Source organism: Canis aureus, chromosome 26 (genome assembly GCF_053574225.1).
Source record: "Canis aureus isolate CA01 chromosome 26, VMU_Caureus_v.1.0, whole genome shotgun sequence".
NCBI lineage: Eukaryota > Metazoa > Chordata > Mammalia > Carnivora > Canidae > Canis > Canis aureus.
This window is the reverse complement of record NC_135636.1, coordinates 23,002,974-23,026,644: the sequence shown is the minus strand read 5'-3', so window position 1 is coordinate 23,026,644 and position 23,671 is coordinate 23,002,974. Positions and strand designations below refer to the sequence as shown.

Sequence of the window (23,671 nt, the reverse complement as noted above, 5' to 3'; positions counted from 1 at the left end):
CCCTCTCAACACTTGGCTCCATGTCCCACCAGAACAAGGACCAGAGGGAACCAGGAAAGGACGTGTTCCCAAGACAGACGCAAGCCCAGACCATGAAGGATGCACCCTTGGCTGTTAAAACGTTCACCCCCACAAAAGGGGGGTGGACGGATTTATTGAATTCAGACTGGCAAAGGAGCGGCTGGATGGCTGGACTATGGGCCCAGCCCCAGGCCCCCTGCCCAGGATAGGGCCCTGCCAGAGAGGGAGGAGAGGCATGGCCCCTGCAGCTACCCACAAGGGAAGTGCCCATTACCACTCCCCTGGAGGGCCTCTTGGGAACCTCCAATCTGGGAAGAAAACCAAGGGCCAAAGTAACCTGGACTGGACCAGAGAAAGGGATTGGGAAGATGGGGAAGCAGGCAGAGGCAGGCTCAGGAGCCTGTGGTGAGTTAGACTGTGCTTCTCAAGGCGGCCCAGGGGCAGGGGTGGGGGGCTGCCAGCCTTGTGGGGGCCTAGGCTGGACCTTCCTCTGGAGCCCTTCCCAGAATGGCTTTGGGGTCCCCCCTACCAAAGACCTGGCGTGGACGGCAGAGGGGAGAGGCACTCTCCGGCCAGGAGCTGCCAGGGCCCATCCCTGGCTGCTCCTGTGGCCTAGTCCACTGATGGCACGGTGTGGTAGCACCGGACAGCTCCCCACCCTCCCCACCTGATCCCCCAAGCCCAGGGGCAAATGGGGAGGAAAGAGGACTCTGAGAAAGAGGCAATAAGCAGGCAGTGAGGCTGACGCCAGCCCTGGGCCCTATGGAGGTGGCTGGGCCTGTCACCCGGCCCAGGGAACATCACTAAAGGATCTGGAGCTCCCCACTCTGGCTCCACCTGCAGCAGTCGCCCAGAGAGTTCTCCACCCTGGGCTGGTGCTGCCACATCCGGGTAGGGCATGGCTAGGCCCAGTGGCTCAACTCTGATGTCCAAGACCCCGAACTCCCGCCTGTCTGGCGTGGTTCTTTCTGGTCACGTGGACCAGATCGTGTTCCAAGTGAAGGATGTGGCTCTGCACTCGGTCGTCGATGGGGAAGGAAGTAAGGTACCTCTTGACCATAGCAAAGTAAGCCATGGCCTCCCCAAAGCTAGGAACAGGCACCTCATCACCATCCTCCTCCTCATCTTCATCATCTTCATCCTCCTCATCCTCCTCCTCTTCCTCCTCTTCCTCACTGTCAGACTCTGAGTCCTCTTCACCCTCCAGGAAATGGAGGGTTGGGCACTGGGCCTCCTCCTGGGCACCGTAGCCCCCAAAGCTGCCACCGGCTTCCACTACCCCCTGGGCCCAGTCCTCGGCCTCCAACCCCTCAGAGGAGCTCTCTTCCTCCTCTTCCTCCTCCTCTTCATCACTGTCATCAACATCACCCTCCTCTTCCACCTCCTCTTCCTCCCCCAACTCCTCTCCTTCCCCCCCTTCCTCCTCCTCGCCTTCTTCTTCCTCCTCCTCCTCCTCCCCTTCACCCTCCTCCTCCTCTTCCTCCTCTTCTTCTTCCTCCTCTTCCTCCTCCTCCTCTTCCTCCCCCTCACTCTTGAGGGCAGTGGTGATGGTGGCATTTGGGCCACCCCCGAAGCCAGCCTCACGGAAGCAGGCAGCTATGTCCGAAGGCTCCACTGCCTGCCAGGCAGCAGCCACAAAGTGCAGGGCCTCCATCAAACCTAGCTGCAGGCCCGAGCGATCCTGGCCCTCTAGTGCGGCCATGGCCTTGAGGAGCATAGCCTGGCGGTAGTGGCCCTTCACCTGTTGGACCACTCCCCGCTCCAGCGGCTGCACGGTGCCCGGAGGGAAGAAAGCCAGCTGTACGTGCCGCAGGCCCGAGGTATCCAGGGACTGGGCAGCCAGGCGGCCAGCCAGCAGCAGGACTCGGCGAGACTCTGCAGCCATGCGAGTGTCCAGGGCCTTCAGGTACTTGGCCAGGGCCTGGGTGGTAACACCACCCTTAGAGTTGGCCGTGTAGTCGCAGGGCAGGCCAGCTTGGCCTGCACGGGGCTTGGCCGACTTGCCGGCCACCAGCGGGGGCAGCTTCTCGCTGCCGTCTGCGTTGGCGCACAGCAGGACACTCAGGCGCTGGGTGGCCCTGCGCGCCCGGCCGTCGCTGCCGCACAGCCCCGCAGCCTGGTCGGGCAGGAAGTCGTACCATAGGCTGGTCTCGATGGCGCTGAACACGTCCTGGGAGGCGTAGCCCTCGGCCACCGACGGCGGCTGCTCCTCCCGAGCGCGCCAGCCCGTCGAACCTCCGCCACCGCCCTCCGAAGGCACCGCAGGCGGGCTGGCGGGGGCCGCCGGGGGCCGGGGGGCAGCACTGCGCGACCGAGCGCGGGCCACACCGCTGCAGGACACCACCCCGTGGCGCCGGCGGAAGCGGTCCAGCCAACCGTTGGAGGCGGTGAAGTCGTCCATGCCCAGCTCCTCGGCTATACGCAACGCCTTCTCCTTGAGGATGATGCCCTTGACGGGTAGGCCAGCGGCGCGGATCTGCTGAAACCAGGCGATGAGCAGCCCCTCGAGCTTGTCGTAGGGGGACAGCTTGTTGGTCTTGCGGCAGGTGGAGGCCACCCCGTACTTGCGCTCCGACGCCAGGATGGCGCGCTTGTTCTTCAGGATGGTGCTCAGCGTGGACGGCGGGATGTTGAAGCGCCGCGCGATCTCGCCCTTGCGCAGGTCCGGGTTCTCCTCCACCTCCTGGATGATCCGCGACTTCTCCCGGAACGTCAGCTGCCGCCGCTTGGGGCCCATCCCGGCGCGCCCCCCGCCCCGGGGCCCGGCGCCACCGCCGCCACCCCGGGGCGGGGGGCCCGGGCCCGCGGCGGGGGGCACCTGGCGGCCTCTCCCGCGCGCCCCGCCCGAGACAAAGCGGCTCGCGGGGCGGCGGGCGGGGCGGCGACCCGGCCGGGCCGGGGACACCTTCGGGGGCGCCGGCGGGCGCGGCGCCGGGCGGCGGGCGGCAGGCGGCGGGCGCGGGCGAGGGCGGGCGGCGCGGGCGCGGAAGGCAGGAAGTGCCGCGGCGCGGGGAGCGGGGAGCGCGGCGAGCGGGGCGGAGCGGGCGGAGCGGGATCTCGCGGGAAGCGCGGGGACGCCCGGCGCCGCCTCCCCGCCCTCCGCGCCCACCCCCCCCGCCACGCTGCCCCGGGCCGACCGCGGGGGGGCGCTGCGGCCTGCTGGACCCGCCGGCGCTCGAGCGGCCGGCGACCTGCGGGCAGGGGCATCGGACAGGCCTCTGCACCCAGCGGGCAGCGATCTGCTGCGCATAAAGAATAACAACTGTGTTTTGTGGGGGGCTTTTGTTTGTTTTGTCACAGCAAAAATAGTTCACGCCTTTTGAGGAAACTGAAAAATACGGGAAACTAAAAATCACCTTTCACCTCAACACCTGGAGAGATGCGCACAGGTAACATTTTGATACGTTTCCTTCCAGTCTTTTCTCTAGGCTCATGCAGTTTTCTTTTTAAAAACTTATTGCATAAACCTGTCATCAGATGTATAGACTGTATATCTGGCATCTCCTGCTGTTTTACCTGGCATCGAATGATGAGAATTTTGCCACGTCGATAAAATATTGCCAACATACTTTTTAATGGTTGTATATTGTTCCAATTATGGGTGAACACCAATCTATGTACAGCCTATTGTTATACATTTAGGTTATTTTTATAAGCAACATTACAATTTTTAATCTATTTGATAGTAATCCCATAATCCATAGGTAAACCCCAGTAACATCTCTCTCTGTGTGTCACTTTCTGGGCTTTTCCGTGCATACAGACATAAATGTTTGTATTTTCACCTACAGAAATAATATATGTATATGAATCCCTGAAACCTCCTCCTGTACTGAACACATAAAAATGAGATATTCTTTTTTTTTTAATTTTTATTTATTTATGATAGTCACAGAGAGAGAGAGGCAGAGACACAGGCAGAGGGAGAAGCAGGCTCCATGCACCGGGAGCCCGACGTGGGATTCGATCCCGGGTCTCCAGGATCGCGCCCTGGGCCAAAGGCAGGCGCCAAACCGCTGCGCCACCCAGGGATCCCAAAAATGAGGTATTCTTAAAACAATGAATGCATTGCAGTGTTTTAAAAAATCTCTTAGGGTAGCCTGAGGTGTAGTCAGAGAGGAAGCCTGTGACCCAGGGGCATGGGCTGAGGACCTGGGGCTGATTAAGGCTTCAAGTGAGGGGGCGTGTACAAAGAAGAAAAGAGGACCAGGGACAGTGCCGTGGGCTCTCCAAGGTTAAGGGTTCAAGAAACGACTAACAAGAAATTCATGAAAAACAGCTGAAGAGATAAGAGCAACATCAAGCCAGTGTGGTGTTTCTGTAGGCCAGGTGAAGAAAGTTTACTCACTGCTGTGTTCGTGTGTATTTTTCTTTTCATATGTGTTTTGGCCATTTGAATCCTGTGATTTTTTTCATACTCTTTGCTGATTTTTCTCTTTTCTCTTGTATTTGCCTTTCTGGGGACTTCTAGGAGCTCTTCATAGGCTCTGAACACAAAATCTTTGTTAAGTATGTTGCAAATATGTTCTTCCAGTCTGCCAGCTGTCCTTTAATTTAGCCTAGGGAAATCTTAGATATGGAAAGTTTGTAAACCTTTAGGTAGGCAGGTCTGTCAAATTTTTCCTTTATTGCTTCAGGGTTTTGTGTCTTAGGCCTTTCCCACTCCTGAGACATAAAAAATATTCTTCTAATCACCAGATCTAGGAGAAAATGTGGGAGACTTTTCCCTACAGGAGCCAAATCAGTTCTTGGTCCATAATAGGCGATGGTCTGTATGCAAAGGTGGGCTACCTGTCTGAGACTCCCTGCTATACATTTTCAGGAAACCATGTCAACATTTTGGTGATTTCATCCATATGTCCCTCCTGCCTCTTCACCCATCCTGGCTTACAATCAGTGTGTGCTTGGGTGAATGCAGTGTGGGTAGGCTTATTTTTCCTACTTTGCTGAATTTCCCACTTTTTTTTTTTTTTCAATAAGTGAGTATAACAGGTCTTTTAAAATGAAAAGGAGGAGATCCCTGGGTGGCTCAGCGGTTTAGCGCCGCCTTTGGCCCGGGGTGTGATCCTGGGCTCCCGGCACGGAGCCTGCTTCTCTCTCTGCCTGTGTCTCTGCCTCTTTCTCTCTCTCTCTCTCTCTCTCTCTGTCTATCATGAATAAATAAATAAAATCTCAAAAATAAAATAAAATGAAAAGGAGACTGGAAAGCTCCCAGGGTTCCAGATGGATTGGCATGGGGATTGCTCAGTTTAGAGGGAGTGGAAATGGACCCTATGCCCGGCTACAGGCAGTGGGTAGATGAGATGTCTAGAAATGGCTGTGTAATCAGCACATGTGTGTGGCTTTTTTTTTTTTTTTTGGTCCTGGAAATGGCCATACCAGTATCCTCTGTATGGCACCAAGAACCAAGAATGGGCCTAGAAATTGAAGACAATGTGGGCCTGCTGATGGAGGTGGATACAGGAAAAAGGTTGTCCAGCCATTTGAGGACATCTCCAGAGTTCCTAGAGCCAAAAGTCCCAAGAGAAATACCTTATCTCTCCCCCAGTCCTCCATAATTCTATTCATGCTTTCATTTTTAACAGCTTTATTGAGATATATTTCACATATCATACAATTCACCCATTTAGCATATACAATTAATTGACACATGGAACTATCATCACAATTTTAGAACATTTTTATCACCTTAGAAAGAAATCCCATAGCCTTTAGCTACTATCTCCCTATCCACTCCCTGCCCCTTCCCCAGCCCTAAGCAACCACTGATCTACTTTCCATCTGTAGGTTTCCCTGTTCTGGACACTTCATATGAATGAAGTGATATGTGTATGTGTATATATGAATGAAGTGATAAGTAATATGTGTCTTTTATGACTGGCTTTTTTCACTTAGCATCATGTTTTCAGCATTCATCCATGATTAAGCCTCAATTGGTACTTTATTCTTTTCTTACAGCTGAATAATATTCTATTGTATAGATGCATGACACTTAAAAATGTTTTATTTATTTATTTGACAGGGAGCACACAAGCAGGGGGGAGAGGGGGTGGCAGGCAAGCAGAGACCCTGACATGGGGCTCAATCCCAGGACTCTGGGATCCTGACCTGAGCTGAAGGCAGATGCTTAACTGGGTAAGCCACCCAGGTGCCTTGATATATGACATTTTTATCTATTTGTCATTTGATGGACATTTGGATTATTTCCGTGTTTTGACAGTTATGAATAATGCTGCTATAAACACTTGTTTACTAGTTTTTGTGCAGACATATGTTTTCATTTTTCTTGGGTATATACCTAGGAGTGGAATTGCTGGGTCATATGGTAACTCTATGTTTAATTGTTTGAGGAGCTGCCAGATTGAGATCACAGTCTTTTAATTAACTTAAAAATTATACCTGTTCTTTTGAAAATATTTGAAAATACTGAAAATTTTGAGGGTAGAAACATTTAATTCCACTACTCAGAGACTATCCTTGTGGGATACTTTATCATGCATATTGTTTTTAATGGGACTACACTTGGCATGATATTTTGTAGCCCATATTGTGAACATCTTTTCATGTCAGTAATTATTTCCATCAGTGAGTTTCAAACTTCTTTTGCTCTAGGAACCCTTTCTTCAAAAGACTATTTTCTGAAAGCCCAATATGTAATCATTCAAATATTAACAATTAGCATCCCTACTCGCCCCCATGCCTGTTCTCTTTAAAATTTGCGGGTATTACGCAGTATAGAGGAGTCATTTCATTAGCTACACCCCTGTAAATACACCCAGCTAGCTCTCTGTATCTCATTGCTATTAATGGTGGTTCAATGACCATATATCTGTGTGTACTTTTATCATCTCTTTAAGAGAAATCCCTAGAAGTGTTATATTGGGTCAAAGGCCAACCTTGGACTTGGGCCTATATGAGGTGCTAGGAGATGGAAGGAGAGGCAGATGACTTGGTCTCTGTTCTTTATCAGCTCAGTTAGCTTGAGGAAATGAAGTTCAGGAAAGGGAAAAGGAGATTTCAATAAATAAAGCCATACCTTCCAATAGTTCCCTTTTCTTTTTCTTTTTAAGTAGGCATCACGCTGGGCCTAGAGCCCAGTGTGGGTCTTGAACTCACAACCCTAAGATCGAGACCTGAGCTGAGATCAAGAGTCATATGCTTAACCAACTGGGCTACCCAGGCATCCCCTAATAGTTCCCTTTTATGAATTAATTCTGTGTGTACCTGTTCCATCAGTGTGAAAGCTAATAACCTAATGTTCAGCATTAGGGAATTAAATATATGGCATTATGGTACTAATTAATATGGATCCATCTTCAAGTAAAATGAAGAAAGCAAGGCGTAAAACAATGTTTCACATACTGTTTGCTATATTTGTAAAAATATGGACATACATATGCTTATACATACCTGCACTGTGCACTCCAGTAGCCATGAGTCCCATGTGGCTATCGAGCATGTGAAATGTGGCAAGTCTAAGCTGAGATGTGCTGTAAGTGTCAAATGCACATTGGACTTTGAGACTTGGTATCAAAAAAAAAAGGTACCTAAACTATCTTTTAAATTTTTTTAGATTTTTTATTTATTTGTGATAGTCACACAGAGAGAGAGAGAGAGAGGCAGAGACACAGACAGAGGGAGAAGCAGGCTCCATGCACCGGGAGACCGACGTGGGATTCGATCCCGGGTCTCCAGGATCGCGCCCTGGGCCAAAGGCAGGCGCCAAACCGCTGCGCCACCCAGGGATCCCCAGGTACCTAAACTATCTAATTAATAACTCTTATATTGATAATGTGTTGAAATGATAATATTTTGAATATGTTAGGTTAAATAAAATATTAAAATTTCAGCTGTCTCTTTTTATATTTTTTATTCTTTATTTTTATTTTTTTTTAAAGATTTTATTTATTTATTCATGAGAGACACAGAGACATAGGCAGAGGGAGAAGCGGGCTCCCCGATGCCGGACTTGATCTCAGGATCCCGGGATCACCACCTTAGCCAAAGGCAGACACTCAAACCCTGAGCCACCCAAGTGTCCTTCTTTTAATATTTTTTGGTGTGGCTACTTGGAAATTTTAAGTTCTGAATATGGCTCATATCTGTGCCTCCCCATTATGTTTCGATTGCCTACAGCTGTCACAGACTATCTCCAGAATATGCAACAAACTCATATTGGTGGCTGCCTCTAGGCAGGGGTGCTGAAAGTTTTTAGTAGGGTGGGAGACTGACTTTTCACTGCTGTTTTGTACCATTTGAATTTTGTCCCTTGTTTGAATTTTTGGTACCATGTGCCAATTAAAAAAAAAACATTTATCGTGTTAGAAGCCACGAGAAAAGGCACTGGAAAAGTGAATACTGCAAAAAAGATGCTGTGTGGGAACAGGCTTGGAGAAGCAGAAGGATTCTGCAAACGTGATAATTTTTTCTTCTTTTCTGCCAAGGTACTGGGGTCACACTAGACCTCCTTAAGTAAGCCCAGAGCTTGATGTGTACAATCCAGAGCCAGGGTATTCTTTTCATGGGACGTGGAGGTTTCTGCAGCCAAGAACTGTCATTGTACTCAGGACTTGGTTGGATGGGAGGAGTCATTCCTCCTATGATAGAATTGCAAATATTTATTTTAGCTTATTTTTATTGACTACCTTTTTTTTTTTTTAATTGAGCACATAATCTGTGATCTAATTGGTGATTGGGGAAGACACAAAGAGCCGACGTGTAGGATGCTCTGAAATGACCCTTCTGTGGTCTTGGCCTTTCCTCACTGGCCCAGAGGTGACCTCTGAGTGTGGGATTTCAAAGGATTCAAGGGTATAATACTCCCTCACTTTTTGTTGGCCACACACACACACCCTCCCCACACCCTGTAGAAGTGTGTGTGTGTGTGTGTGTGTGTGTGTGTGTGTGTTGGAAGGGGATACCTGTTGGGTTGATTTTGAAAATGCAACCCCTTGGTATTATTTCTGGTGTTTGAGGTGGGAGGCCCACAGAGTGTCTCCTCCTCCCTCTGACCTCTCAGGACAGTTGCATCCTGGGCTGTGAGTAGTGGCTGGAGGCTGGGAACTGGATCCTTGATCCAGGGTGGATGGACCTGAAACCTCAGCCCTGTCCAGCATGAAGCATAGCACCTGACACATCACAGAAGCTGAGAAAAATGTTGGGTGAAGGAAAAGTCATGATCTGCACCATCCTACCCCTCTTACATAGGACTGGGGTCTTTGTATCCCCTTCTTCCACAAGTCCCCTAGCCCACTCAGCCCCACACAGGCCAGGCCTTCCCTTCTGCCACTCCCACCCACTGCCCGTGGAACCAGAGGGATGAGGCTGCAGAGAAGGGAAGCAAAGCCTCAGTTCCTGCTTTCCTGAGCTGTGTTCCACCCAGCCAGAGGCCATCTCCTTGCAGGGGAGATGAGATGCAGAAGCACTTACTGCTAATTCACTTTTTACTGTAGCCTTCCAGGGCTCATTCCAGGAAAGCAGGATTGCTGAAAAGTCATCAGTTATAAGATGCTCATTTTAAACTAGTGACAGATTCCGTTTCCTTGGTCATCAAAGAAACACCAATTAAACAATGTGATGCCCTCGACATCACATTAGCCAAACCGTCAGTGGGCATGAGATTATTTCCATAACTTGGTTCTGAGGTTGGAACACTTTCTTTGGCCCCCGTCGCCAAAACCTCAGCCATTAGAGCCTCCACTGAGACTGCTGGAGAAAACAAGACCCCCTGGGGTCATCTGTAACCCGGGGCCCCATGAGTTACACGTAGGTCCCCACCTCGGGTCTACCTCCAGCGCCGGGTGTGTGGGGAGGCCCCGCTGGCTACTGACGCTTCACGGACACAGCGCGCTGCCAGCCGCTAGGGCCGGGAGGCTGCAGGAGCGCCGGGGGTGAATTTTTGCTCTATCACTTGCCTTGGGTGACCTTGAACGAGTTAATGAACTTCTTCACGCCTCAACATCCGAGTGGATGATAAAGTGGAGCGGCGAACACTGACCGCACGGTGCCTACCGGTGAGACTGTAGGTGGTGTTAAATCTCGGGGGGTGGGGGGAGAGGTCCCTCTGAGGCCACCCCAGCAGGTGTGGCTTCCCCAGGGACTTTCTGCACCGAGGGTAACTCCAGACCACGTCCCGAGAGGCAGAATTTGGGAAGCCAGGATCCTCGAGTCCTGGCTGGGGGAGCGACAGGACGGTGCGTGGAGGCTTCAGAGGTTCCCCAATTCCTTAGCCGCACCCGAAGCCGGGAACTGGGCTGGGCCGGGCTGGTCAGCCTCGGCGCCTTCCACCCCCGGCCCCGCCCTCGGCCCCGCCCTCCCCTACCCCGCGCCCCCATTGGCGGCGTCCGGCGGCGCGGCCGCTGTTATTTTTCGAATATATAAGGAGGTGGAGGTGGCAGCTGCTGCCGAGAGGCTTCCCGGACGGGCGGTCGGTCCCCGCGTCCCTCCACCCCGCCCCACCCTCCCCGCTTCCCTCTCCTCCCTCCTCCCTCGCTCCGGCCCCGAGGCTCTCCCCCCCCGCCCGGGCCTGCTCCCCACCTCGTCCCGGGCAGCTGTGCCCCGCGTCGCCCCGCGCCCGGCCCTCCCGCCTGCCTCCTGCGGGCCCCGCCGCGATGGAGCTGCCCCAGCCGGAGCCCGCGCCCGCTCCGGCTCTCAGTCCGGTCTGCCTGGGCCGTGGAGCCGAGCGTCCCCGCCACCTCCTGGGCCTCCAGACGGGAGCTCACGGCCTCGTGGGGTCCCCGGAGCGCGCGGCCGCTTCCTCGCCGGTCACCACCCTCACCCAGACCATGCACAACCTCGCGGGGCTCGGCAGGTAGGGCGCCCCACCGACGCTGGGTGTGGGGTGAGGCCGGCACTAGGGTGTTGGTCCCTGGCCTCCTGTGGACCCCCGCGTGGGAGCCGAATCTGAGAAGCGGAGTGGGGAGGTGTCCTGGGGAGTGACTGGTTCAGGGATCTGGGACTAGGGCGATGAGGCCGGGTCTGTGCTGCCCACACCCTCCAGGTGGCTTGCTCCTGGCAGCGCGAGCCTCTGGAGACACCCGTCCCACCTACCACCCCCACACACACCCTCATGTGCCTCCACCATGCTGTCTCTCTAATCTCTGCCCTAACCACCACTATTTTGCCCCAGATAGTGGATCCTGAGCCTGGAGTGGGAAGTTGAGGGTGGCAGAGGAGCCTGGTTCTCTTATGTCCTCCTGTCTGTGCCCCTGCTCCCTCCACCCCCAGTTCTTTCTGGAGGTTAAGGGTTAAACACTGATCCTGCTTCCTGAGCAACCTGCAGTGTCCAGGCTGGGTTGCCCTCAGCAGCAGTGGAGAGCTAAGTCTTGCCCTTGCTCCAGAAAGGCTTGTGGATGAGTAGGGGTCTGAGGGGTTCCGGGAAGGGGCTACTCTGCTGCCATCCCCCAGAATGGCCCTCAACCTACCTACTTGCTCTTGCCCCGGGCTCACCTCCTGAGGAACCCAAGAGGACCTTTCTTAACAAAGAAAAGCTACTTAGGGCCTCTGCAGAAGGCCTGAAAAGAGGGCAAGACCCTCAGGGCCATTGCCTCCCTGGGGCAATGGTGGGCCCTTCAGAGGTAGGTGGGTGGTGGGCACATAGGCCAGCCAGCCCTCAAGCCCCAGTTTACCTTCCTCCTTCCCTGGGTCCCTGTTGCCTTCTCAGTGAGACCCCAAAGCGGCAGGTGGGCAGCCTGCTCACAAGCCTATCCCTGTCCCGGAGGCGGGCATCTGAATCCTCCCTGTCGTCTGAGTCTTCTGAATCTTCTGATGCAGGTGAGGCTCAGGGGTGCCAGGGGACTTAGGGGGGCTGCCTGAGTCTCTCCACTTCCTTGCTGATCAGACTAACATTTCCCCTACAACCTGGTGGGTGCAGGAGCCTCCACCTGCTCACCCCTGTTGGGGCTCACCACACCCAGCCCAGACTGGCTGAGCGGGCAGTAGGGTGGGGCCCTCTGGGGGAGATGAGATCTTACCTATTTAAAACCAGGCGCCAAAGTCCCTGAACCACAGCCCCACCTGGGAGGCATCAGGGCTGAAAGTTGGTCATTTTATAGCGTTCACTTGCCTTCAGCTGTAACCTTTTCCTTTAAAAAAGCTGTTATCTCTTCTAAAACATATTGCTTTAAACCAGTTCAAGTAAAATGCTTAGCAAAGTTTTGGTTTAAAACCTATACCGAGGAGTTTCCCTAGTAAACAGGGAGTGGAGCCTTGCACGATTTCAGGGGCAGTGTGTCAGCCCTTGAGGTTCATGCGTGGGTTTCTGTTTCACTATTTTTAAGTGTGTCAAGATCTAAAATAGAAACTGGTTTCTCCCTTTTCTGAATAGAGTTGGGACATGGTGGGGGAATATGTGCAGAAGATGCCACCACTTTTAGACCAAAGTGCTCTGTCCCCCCAGGTCTCTGTATGGATTCCCCCAGCCCCATGGATCCCCAGATGGCAGAGCAGACGTGAGTAGAGAAAAGAGATCCCCACTACCAAGGAGTTGGCCCCTGCCTTTGGGAATCTTGGTTCCAGCATAAACCCACTGGGGAAGTCTGGGAGAGTGGACAGACCCTTCTAATCTGGGGGGTGGGGGGGGACTCGTTGATCTCAAGTCCTGAGATTCTGCTTCCTGTCTCAGAGAAGGGCCTGGTCCCAAAGGAGCAGCTGAGTGTGGGCTCAGGGCCAGGTAGTGGGGACAGTCGCTACTGGGAGCAGTGGATACTTCAGCCAGCTCTTGGCCTATGGGATATAGGCCTGGTGTGTGTCCTGTTTTTCTTTTGCCTTTACACATGTTTTGTTTGTTTTTTTCTGTGAAATATCACTATTTTAAGTTATGCTCCAACCAGTTCAAAACTTTTAATTCACTGTAGTCCAAACAAAACAGTTGCTGCAGGTTGGTTCAGCCCTTGGCTGTCCTCTCAGCAACCTCTGCCTTCAGTGACACTTAACCCTTCTGGCCAACCCCTGGACCAGGCCCTTTGTGAGAGAGAATGGAGAGGGCCTTCTGCTCAGGACAGATCCTTACCCCTCGGTTTTGGGGCGTGAGTAGTATCTCCCGGATCACAGCTGTTCCCATCCAGCTGTTAGAGCCCCAGCAGGAAGAGCAGCTGCCAGGCAATAGTGGGGACAGCTGGGCATCCCCAAACTGGGCTCAGGGACTATGGCTTTGGGGTTAGGGTAGTGGCTGTCTTTCCTCCCACTGCCTTTGATTAGACTGGGCTGGGCCACAGGGTTTGTTCACAAACAGGAAACAGGGAGAGAACTCGGTGGGGGGGGGTGGGGGGGGCAGGGGAACTGCAGGTTGGGTTTTGGTGGCAACACAGAACTGTTCCTGCTTAACTCACGAGGCCCAGGTGCAGATTGGAAACCAAGCCAATAAAATTCATCATTCCTGATGCCAGGTTGTCTGGGCACAACCACTCCCCACCCCTGGGAGTCGTCTCCATGACATGAGCCCTCAGCGGGACCCCAACTTCTACACCTGCTTTGACAGTTACAGTTTCTCAGAAAGAAGCATGTGTGTGTGTGTGTGTGTGTGTGTGTGTGTGTGTGGCGCGCCTGCACTCCCATAGACACACAAAAGCCCTGCGTGGCAGGTGGTCTCTGGTAACATAGCTAAGGGGTGGGGCTTATCTACAGAAGCTTGTGCCCCAGCCTCAAAAGGAACATCTGTTGGAATTCTTTGCCTGCTGGCCTCTTCTAAGGCAGGAGAAGGGGGTGGGACAGAGGCTGGGTCCTGCAGAATTCCAGAGGAGGGAGGAGAGGATGTGACCCTGAACATTTGTCGCTAGGGGGTCTGGCATGGCACACTAACCCAGGCCCCTGTCCTGGGGTCAGGACAGCCCCATGCAAGGGGAGGAAAGCCCAGTCCTGCTGGCATCCAGGCCCTGGAGATACCCACATTGTCTGCCACGGTCTGTCATCACGGGATGGATGGATGCCTTTCCTGGCGGCCATATGGCCCCGCCGAGATGATTTGCATACAGGTGGAAGGCCTGTGGGCAGGCTGGCGAGACCGTTGCCTTGGTAGCGCCTTAGCCACCCTGTGACCTGCCCCAGCTGTCTCTGTTGCTCCATTCTCTGGGTCCTCTTCCATTCAGGGCAGCCTTCAAAATCCCAAGCTGCTTCTCCCCCTCCCCAGTACCTGGACCCTGGAGAGTCATCATTCTTCCCTCTGCTTTCTACTGGCCTGAGCCCTGGCCCCAGGCCTTGTGGACCCTGGGGCCTGATGCTGGGGGTGGGCACTGGGCTGTAGTGGGAGGCGGGCTGCATGGGACTTTTCTCTCTCCTAGGTTTGAGCAGGCCATCCAAGCAGCCAGCCGGGTCATCCGAAAGTAAGTACCCCAGCCTTCCTCATGCAGGCTCTGGTGGTCTGCCTACCACAGGCTCTTCCCATGCCCACTGTTGGATGGAGTAGGCATGGGGAGGGTGCTCCTCCATTCCCTCCCAAAGGGATGCACAGAGCTCTGTGGTGGAGGGGCATTCTGCGTGTTCTCCTTCACTACCCCCTACTTTCCAGCCCTGACATGTCCTGTTTCCTCCTGCAGCAAGCAGTTTGCCATTCGACGCTTCCAGTCCTTGCCGGTGAGTGTCCTCTGAGGCCTGACACTGGAGGCTCAGGCACAGGCCAGGCTTGAGGAGGAACAGGAGGGATCCGGGGTCACCTCCCCAGAGGGTAGACTTGAACGGGTCTGGTGTCCCTGGTCTGGCTGTGGGAGATGGGGTTTTGGAGGTGGACGGGAGAAGGTAGGGCCAGGGCTGGTGCCAGAGGAATGCAGCCTTCAGTATCTGCTGCCCTACCTGGCTCTCTAGGTGAGGCTTCTGGGCCACAGCCCTGTGCTACGGAACATCACCAACTCCCAAGCACCTGGCAGCTGGAGGAAGAGTGAGGCGTGTGGCCGAGCTGCCCAGAGCTCTGGGGAGGACAAAGAGAATGTGCGCTTCCAGAAGGCTGGAGTGTGGGAGCACTTCAGGGAGAGAAGGAAGGGGGTGTGCTGGGATGGTTCTCTGGCATTTGATGACACCCACCCATGTTGCCCACAGGATGGGTTTGTCTTCAAGATGCCATGGAAACCCCCACATCCCAGCCATGCCCATGCTTCAGCAGAGTGGGCTGACCGCAGAGAAGCCTTTGCCCAGAGACCAAACTCAGCCCCTGACCTGATGGTACATCAGGAGAGCTGAACCGTGCAGGGCGGGCTTGCATGTAGGGTGGGTGCCCTTAAAGGCAGCCTGAGGAGAGGGGGAGGGGGATTCTGAACCCTTAGGCAGTGGGGAGCCTTTTTCTCAGAAGGATGGGGGTGGGGGCTGCCTTGAGTCCCCACCCCTGAGCAGCCTGTGTCTGTCCCCCACCACCACCCTGCACAGTGTCTCACCCCTGAGCGGAAGATGGAAGTAGAGGAGCTGAGTCCTCCAGCCCGATGCCACTTCTCCTTGATTGCCCCCCGGGGGGCCTCCGAAGAAGATGATGGATTTGTGGACATCCTGGAGAGTGACTTAAAGGTAACCAGTCTTGCCCCACCAGGCCATCCACCTCCCAAGGCCTGTGAGACTATGACATCATTCCAATTTCAGAAGAGGAATCGGAGCTGATGGAGTCACAGTGTGACCTCTGGCCTACCAGAGACCAGCAGGTGGCTGGTGCTGCAGTGAGGGAGGGTGCTGCAGGGCAGAGACAGGTCCGACCCTTCCACGTGGCTGCGCTTCTCAAGCAAAGTGGGGGGTTTCCTGGTCCTAGGGGACCACCCTGCGTGGATGGGCTGGCAGAGCCAAGGAGGGCCTTGCTGGAGGACTTGGGGCCTAAAGTGTTGCCTTTGCCTGAGGGTGTGACCCTATACTTGCTGATTTGGCCTCAGGATGATAATGCGGTACCCCCGGGCATGGAGAGCCTCATTAGCGCCCCACTGGTCAAGACCTCAGAAAAGGAGGAAGAGCAGGTGGGTCTCTGGGGGGCCCACCACCCTCAGAACTTGGAGTGGGGCCCTACCCTCCAGATGGGGTTGGTAGAGGGCAGGGGCTGGGCACTCTGACCCCGACCTGCCACTCCTGCCAGGACCTCATCATGTACAGCAAGTGCCAGCGGCTCTTCCGTTCTCCATCCATGCCCTGCAGCGTGATCCGACCCATCCTCAAGAGGCTGGAGCGGCCCCATGACCGGGACCTGCCCATACAGAACAAGCGGAGGAGGAGTGGGACTCTTCCAGAGGAGCCACGGGAGGCCGAAGAACCTGTGGGTGCCCTCCTGGGGTGGGGTGGGGCAGCCACTGTCCAAGTCTACCCTGCAAGCTCTTCTTGGCTGGATCTGTGACAGAGGACAGGTGCAGGGAAAGAGGTACCAGCCAAACGGGGGCACTGAGGGGCAGCCTCACCCCTGACCCTGGCCACCATCTACCCTGCAGAAAGCCCGTGTGCTCCGCTCCAAGTCCTTGTGTCATGATGAGATTGAGACCATCCTGGACAGTGACCACCGAGAACTGATTGGGGATTACTCCAAGGTACTAGCAGTGAGGGGGACGCTCAGGAGGCTCGACCCCTGTGTGACCCCTGAGCTCAGCAGCTGCTTTGGTACCTCCCCCTCCCCACCCACGTCCCAGGCTTTGTCCTTTATTCTCACCTAGACTCCTCTCTCTGGCTCTCCTTAGTTTCCTGATTCTACCCCAAATCTGTCTGGGGCATCAGGTGTTAGTATGGAAACAGTTTCCAAGGTTGAAACACATCTAGCTTGTAGCCTCCTCTGGCCTTGTCTCGTGGGGCAAGAAGTTCATCTCTTATGTTCCCTTCTTCATTTCCCCTGGGGGAACGGGGTTGTTCCCTGGATATCTGACTGAGAAGTGCCTCTTGGTTGCTATGGGAACCAGAGCTGAATTTGAAGGTCAAAGCAGGTGTGGCCCTCTGGGCTACTAGTCTTGACAATTTCACCTTTTTCCTCCTCTCTGTCTCTTTCTCCCATCTCCCTTTCTCAATCTCTCTCTCTCCTTCCCTTCAGGCCTTCCTTCTGCAGACTGTGGATGGAAAGCACCAAGATCTCAAGTACATCTCACCAGAAACGGTACACAGGGATGAGCCATTCTCCAGGCACAATTAGGGTGGCTGTTTGCCTGTTAACCTTCCTTGGGGGGATGGGCTGCATAGGCCAAATTGGTGGTAGGGTTGAGGTCAGCCCCTTCCTGCCAGCCTGACTTGCCAGGACCCACCTCTGTGGCCCACAGATGGCAGCCCTGCTGGCAGGCAAGTTCAGCAACATCGTGGAGAGGTTTGTGATTGTGGACTGCAGGTACCCCTACGAGTATGAAGGCGGGCACATCAAGGTGAGGTGGGCTGATGGGGACAGGCCCTGAAGATCCATCTGTTCTATCCTTCTTCTGTGGGGAGGGTGAATCAGTGGAGGGCGGCTGCACCCTCTCATAGGGGAAAGATCCTGTCTAGTAAGAAGTGGAATCACCTGTTTGAAAGTTGGGGATTGCAAAGGAGGGACCTGCCACTCAGCCCCAGGGCTGTGGTCTGACCTCTAACTCCTCTGGCAGACTGCCGTGAACCTGCCCCTGGAAAGGGACGCTGAGACCTTCCTGCTACAGAGCCCCATCACACCCTGTAATCTGGACAAGAGAATCATCCTCATTTTCCACTGTGAATTCTCATCTGAGCGTGGTCCCCGCATGTGAGTCAGCTAGCTAGTATCTGCTCCTGACCTTCCCTGCCGGCTTTTGGGTGCTGGAGCCATCTGATACCCAAGAGGCCTAAGCTATGCTTCAGCCCCTCCTAGACCTGGGCCTAGTCTCCTGGCACCTTGGAACAGAACTCACCCTACCTTCTTGTGCATGGCACACTCTTCCCACCTCCCTCTCCCCATCCTTCTCATCAGGCCTTATGTCCACCTTTATCCATTGTCACCACCCAAAGTCTGGTTCTAGGTCTCCAGCAGTGTTCTTAATACCCAAGGACCCAGTCCCACTCCTCAGTGATGCTGGCCCTTCCAGGGTTTGACTGATCTTTCTGCTCCCCACCTCTCACGCTCACTAAGTCTTGTCCAGATCTCTCAAATTGTATCCACTTCTCTCCTTTATGCTTCTTCTTTATCTGTCCAGGTCTGTTATATCTAACAAAGACTGTGAATTGCCTTCTAGAAACAACTCCTTTGATCTACCTCCTCATCTCCCCAACTTCTTCTGGACCCAAAAATGTTCTAAATGATCTAAAACATTCTTATGGCTGACATTCCTGCATTCAAGCCTTCTGTGGCTCCCCAAGGCCCACAAAGTTGTGGGTACAATGAACTGGTCTCCTGAGGTATATCCTGCTGCACACCCAGTTCTGACTCCCACATCCCTGCTGGTCCCAGGTGCCGTTTCATCAGGGAACGTGACAGAACCGCCAATGACTACCCCAGCCTCTACTACCCTGAGATGTATATCCTTAAGGGCGGCTATAAGGAGTTCTTCCCACAGTACCCGGTACCATGGGTCAGGGTGGCTGAAGCCTTCATGGGAGGGCCGGGCTGCGGGAAAGGGCCCAGCTAGCAGGTAGCCCAGGGAGAAGGGAGGTTTCCTTCCAGAGTTCCCATTCCGCTGTATTGACTGGCACTCCCATCCTGCTTTAGACTTTTTGTGAGCCCCAGGACTACCGGCCTATGAACCATGAAGCCTTCAAGGATGAGCTGAAGACCTTCCGCCTCAAGACTCGCAGCTGGGCAGGGGAGCGGAGCCGGCGGGAGCTCTGTAGCCGCCTGCAGGACCAGTGAAGGGCCAGTGCCAGTCCTGCCTATCTTCTTTGCCTCACTGCCTGTGTGCCAGCCACCCAGGAGCCCGAGGGTCTGCTGGAGGCCCCAGGTGCCATCCAGGGGCAGGACAGCGAGGGTGTCCTGTCTGCCCCCAGCCCATGTCTCACTTTAATCATATTCCATATCTTCATGCCACCCTCACCCCACCCCACCCTGTCCCACCTCACCTCACCTCAGCCCAGCCCAGCCCAGGACAGCCCTGCCCCTGGAAGAGCCCAGTCTGTTGACTTTGTGAAATTGGATTAAGTCTAGCTCAAAGGAAGTATTTTGTGTCCAGTGGAAACTTTTTGCTCTTTTTTTTTTCCCCCCCTTCCTTGAGTTAGCCCTTTGTCTTCTTGTGTCCAGAAAAGCCCCCTCTTTCCTAGGGGCTTTGTTTGTATGTGGCTGGAGAAATGCCACAGCCCCGCAGGGATGGGCCAAAGCAGACCTCCTCCCTGGCCCGGGAGTTGGCACTCCTGTTGTGTCTGCCATGTTCCCTTTCTCTTCCTCTCTCTCTCCTGTCCTTCCACATGAACACCTCTAGCACAAACAGAAGCTCTTACTCTTTCCTGTTTCAGTGTTACCTACATGTTTGATTTGTCTGATCTGTTGCCCATCTCAGGGTATGCATAGGCTGATATTTAGGTTCCTCTATCCACTTGGGGTTAGAGACTCCAAACATTCATTAGCCACTTGACCATGGCTTCCGTTGCCTCAGAAAGGGATGTCCTCCTCAGGGGCCTTTGGGGGAGGGCTAAGGCCTACATCCTCAGCCCCCGGCAGCCCAGCCCCCACTGCTGTGAACCCCAGGGCCTGACTTGTCAGAATTCGCTGCTGTCTTGTTGTGGAGGGACAGATGGATGAATGGATGATGGATGGATGGATGGATGGCCACGAATGCCCAATGTCTCACACACACAAACTGCTGAATGGAAGCATTTCAGTGAGCATGACAGCCTGCGGCAAGAATATACATGTCTGTTTGTGTGGACGAAATCTTCATATTTTAAGGTTTGGAAATATTCAAGACAAAATGTCATGGAAGCAATGAAACCAAGGATGGAGCCACATCTGGATTCCAAATCTCAGGATGTGTGGAGGGCTGTGCTTCAAGGCCTTGTTGGTTGATTCATCTGTTTGCACCTTGGTTCAATAAAGCACTGAGCAAGCTACATAACTGGCATCATGTCCTGTGGGCCTTTGGCCAGAACTTGGCAGACCATGAGGGTGGGTTGAAGGCCAGAAGATGCCTGTGGAGGTGGCCTCATGTTCTTGCCCCCAACGCAGCCTCTCCTATCCATCATGTGGCTACTCCAGCACCTCTGAACTCCCCCTTCCTAAACTGTATGAAGGGGGCCAAAATGACCCTGTCACTGGTCAAGAATTGTCAGTGACTCTCCACTGGCCCCAGGATAAACTTAGAAGACTCCTGGCAGGGCCTTTAGGACCTGGGCCCTCCCCAGCTCCATTCCTCATCTCTTGACTCAAATACCCATACCTTGCTCTTTGCATTGCCTTCATTTGCATCTGTTGCGTCATCAGGAATGTTCTCCCCCATCTGTTATTCCTCCTTTGAGACTCAATTTCAAATGTCCCCTCCTCCCAGGAGCCTTCCTGCCCTGTCAGAGAAATGACTTTCCTCTCTGTATCCCCAGCACCCAGCAGAGAGGTTCCACCACCTAGGAGATGCCAAGTTCAAGATCAAGAGAGGGCTGATCCAGGAGAACCGGTCCCAAGCCCAAACCTAGTACCTCAGGAGATTTCCTCAGAATACCACTGCAGGTGACCTCTGCCCCCAAATGTGAGTCTGGTGGTAGGGCCTCCTTCGCACATGTACAACTGAGGTACTTCCTGATAGAGTGCAAACAACATGTTGGGCATCATTACCACTTCTGTCAAAGTCCACCTACCTTCTGACTAGGTAGTGCCAATGATGATTCACTTCATTTTGCAGATGGGAAAATGAAAGACATTTCCTGTTAGGGCAACAAGGGACTCCAGATTCCCAGGCTGAATCTAAATGATGCCTGTCCTATCTCTAGCTTTACCACCACCCCCCCAAGATTCTTATGCCCAAAGACTGAATCTCCTTCCCCCCGCCCCCAGCCCTGGGCACTGTCATACTGAGATTTGCCAGCTCCACTCGGCTTAGATGGTCTCAGGAAGCCCCACTCCCTCCTTCCTGGTTATACAGAGGAGGAAGGCTGTGGGATGCCCAGAGAGGACATATGCTTGCCCCCAAGTGACAAGCAGATACACGTTGAGCAGGCATTTCAGCTGCCCAGGATTCTCCTACTCCTTGGTCCCAGCCAACAGGGTGGGGTTAGGCTGCCTTGCTTCTACTCTGAGTGTCCTCTTTCCACTCCATGGGTCAGGATCAGGCCACATGGGGAGGAGAGAGCAATGGGTGCTGAGTGTCTAACAATGCCCAGGCTGTGTGCCAGGTGCTGACATTCAAGGCTACATCTGTTCCCTTCATATCACACCATCAGAGTCATAACTGTGGTCACAAGGCATTTAGACTGTTCCATTTACCTATTGTCTCCTAAGCTTACCAGGTAGGTATATAGCTCATTTTGCAAGGGAAGAGAAGGAGGCAGGGAGGGGGCCTTGGTCAACCCAGGGAACACAACTTTCTCCAGAGAGGGTCCTGGTGCGACATATACCCTGAGGGGAGTGGGCCTGAGCCTGGTAAAGGGAATGCCAGAGGTTTGTCCCTCCAACTCAGGCCAGGACCCCATCCATCTACTCCTGGGAAATCCAGGAGATGGGGCAGAGGAGTTCCAATCCCTCCTCCTCCCCAGCAAGAGCGGTAACTTTCTTCCTGGATGCTCATAAAGGGGAACAGATCAGGCAAGGAAGCGGTTTAAAATCCTGGGCTGTTGGCCAGTTTTAAAGGTTGTTTTGCTTGAGCCAGGGCGGGGCAGGAATTCCAGCCTGGGAGCAGTCTGCTTCCATGGTTAAAGAGCTTCATGGGGCCAGGACTGGCCAAGTCAGTGGGCTCTGGTGAGATCTGGACATCTGAATTGCTCACTGGGTCACTTTTTTTTTTTTTAAGATTTTATTTATTCTTGAGAGAAGAAAGAGAGATGGAGACATAGGCAGATAGAGAAGCAGGCTCCCCATGAGGAGCCCGATGTGAGACTCGATCCCAGGATCCCGGGATCACGCCCTGAGCCAAAGGCAGATGCTCAACCACTGAGCCACCCAGGTGTCCCTCACTGGGTCACTTGTAATATCAATTTTTAAAAATGTTTTCTTTTTAAATTAAAGAATAATCAACATTTCCTCAAGGGCACACATGCTTAAGCATAGAGCATAGACCCAAGGAACTACCACACAGCTCAAGATACAGGACCTTTCTAGAATCCCACAGGGGTCTCTTGTGTTCCCTCACTCCAAGGGTCCCCCAGTATTCTCACCTCTATCATGGTAGATTCGTTTCTCCTATTCTTGAGCTTTGTATACACAAAATCCTACAGTTCATAGTTTTATGTCTGGCTTCTTTCAGATTTTGAGATTCGTTTATCTTTCCTTTAGCAGTGCTTTGTTCTTTTCATTGTTGTATAGTATTTCATCATATGAATACACTCCTAAATTGAATTGTTCGTTTTATATTTTTTTCTTTCAGTTTTCAATTAAAAAATTAAGATACAATTTATATGCAGTCAAATTCACCCATTTGAGCATCTGGTTCAGTTTTGAGTTGTGACAAATGGATGCAGTTGTGTAACCACCATCACTACCACCAGGATATGGAACATTTTCATTCTGCCCTCACTAGATTCTTTGGGGTGATCTCAAATGGTATTGGGAATATACTCAGGAGTGGAATTGCTGGGTCGAGATGCGTTCCATGCAGCTTTAGTGTTTTCCACATGGTTGCTATAATGTTACCTTCCCACAAGCAGAGTCTGAGAGTTCTGGTGCTCCATATACTCTTCAAAATTGGTGAATTTTGGGACATCTGGGTGGCTCAGTGCTTGGGTATCTGCCTTTGGCTCAGAGCGTGATCCCGGGGTCCGGGATCGAGTCCTGCATCAGGATCCTTGCAGGGAGCCCGCTTCTCCCTCTGCCTAGGTCTCTGCCTCTCTCTCTGTCTCTCATGAATAAATAAAGAAATAAAGCCTTTAAAAAATTGGTGAATTTTAATTTCTCTCTCTTAGCCAGGAAATGTGATTGTTGTTTAGAACAAAGGGCTCTGTGAAGTGCTGAACCTACACATTGTGGCATAGCAGCAGAAGGTTTCAAGCATTATAAACCCAGCTTGTTTTCCAACTCTCCTATATTGAAGTAATGGTCTTAATTTTCTCCTCAGGCCAGATTCTTTAAAAAGTTAAAGTGACTCTTTGGAGTTAATTGGCTGTATGTTATTGGCTTGAGTCTGTCCACTGACAACAGCTCACAGCCATCTAGAAAACTTGGGATATTTACCAGGTCTTCATCCTTGGAATTGAACACATAGGACCCATTTTCCAGAGACAATAAAACTGTTGGTACAGAAAGGAGGGATATTTAGACAAGGAGGTCCACAGCCTCATGGAATCTGGAAACAATCAGGAGAGGGAAGTTGAGTAATGGTGAAGTTGCCGTTCTACAGCCAGGAAAGTCATGCCTTGAGAGAACGCTGCAGGATGTGGACTTGTTCACAATCAATTGTTCAAAGAAGACAACTAGTTATGGGACAGAAGGTAAGAAGTATTCCCACCCAACCCACACAGGAATTTGTGTGGGTGCCAGGCAGTATGCTGCTAGGGCTGCCTCTGCCCCACCTCGCCAGCATCAGCACACACCCCTGGGAGGGGGTGGTGTGCCTGCAGTGGCAGCCAGGCTCTGAGTCAGCAGGGCTGGGGCAGCAGGAGGGGAGGGAGCCTCACGTGGCTGGGCTTGAGCTGCCTCGTGGGGCCTCCT

General features: G+C 53.1%; 2 protein-coding genes across 3 annotated transcripts; one reads left to right on the top strand and one right to left on the bottom strand.

Annotated features, from left to right (window-relative positions):
• Nucleotides 1-107: 107 nt before the first annotated feature.
• On the bottom strand, nt 108-2,802 carry CENPB (centromere protein B). Its single transcript, XM_077872360.1, has one exon. The coding sequence runs from the start codon at nt 2,756-2,758 to the stop codon at nt 938-940; it is 1,821 nt and encodes a 606-aa protein (XP_077728486.1). The 5' UTR covers nt 2,759-2,802; the 3' UTR covers nt 108-937.
• A 7,665-nt stretch (nt 2,803-10,467) lies between these two features.
• On the top strand, nt 10,468-19,937 carry CDC25B (cell division cycle 25B). Of its 2 annotated transcripts, XM_077872344.1 has the most exons (16): nt 10,480-10,831; nt 11,684-11,793; nt 12,419-12,470; nt 14,298-14,339; nt 14,553-14,589; nt 14,818-14,940; nt 15,049-15,171; nt 15,373-15,507; nt 15,861-15,941; nt 16,058-16,234; nt 16,404-16,499; nt 16,991-17,053; nt 17,214-17,312; nt 17,529-17,662; nt 18,344-18,455; nt 18,602-19,937. In XM_077872344.1, the coding sequence occupies exons 1-16, from the start codon at nt 10,632-10,634 to the stop codon at nt 18,740-18,742; spliced, it is 1,725 nt and encodes a 574-aa protein (XP_077728470.1). In that variant the 5' UTR covers nt 10,480-10,631; the 3' UTR covers nt 18,743-19,937. The 2 variants fall into 2 exon arrangements, with proteins under 2 accessions (XP_077728469.1, XP_077728470.1); XM_077872343.1 differs by having other exon boundaries at nt 10,468-10,831; nt 14,818-15,171.
• Nucleotides 19,938-23,671: the final 3,734 nt, after the last annotated feature.

What these genes read in the sequence shown, in the direction of transcription:
- CENPB (XM_077872360.1), bottom strand. Translation starts at nt 2,758, where the DNA reads ATGGGCCCCAAGCGGCGGCAGCTGACGTTCCGGGAGAAGTCGCGGATC.
- CDC25B (XM_077872343.1), top strand. Translation starts at nt 10,632, where the DNA reads ATGGAGCTGCCCCAGCCGGAGCCCGCGCCCGCTCCGGCTCTCAGTCCG. An exon ending in GACGCTTCCAGTCCTTGCCG is followed by an intron (nt 14,590 to 14,817) that starts GTGAGTGTCCTC and finishes CTGGCTCTCTAG; the next exon opens with GTGAGGCTTCTGGGCCACAG. An exon ending in CAGAAAAGGAGGAAGAGCAG is followed by an intron (nt 15,942 to 16,057) that starts GTGGGTCTCTGG and finishes CACTCCTGCCAG; the next exon opens with GACCTCATCATGTACAGCAA.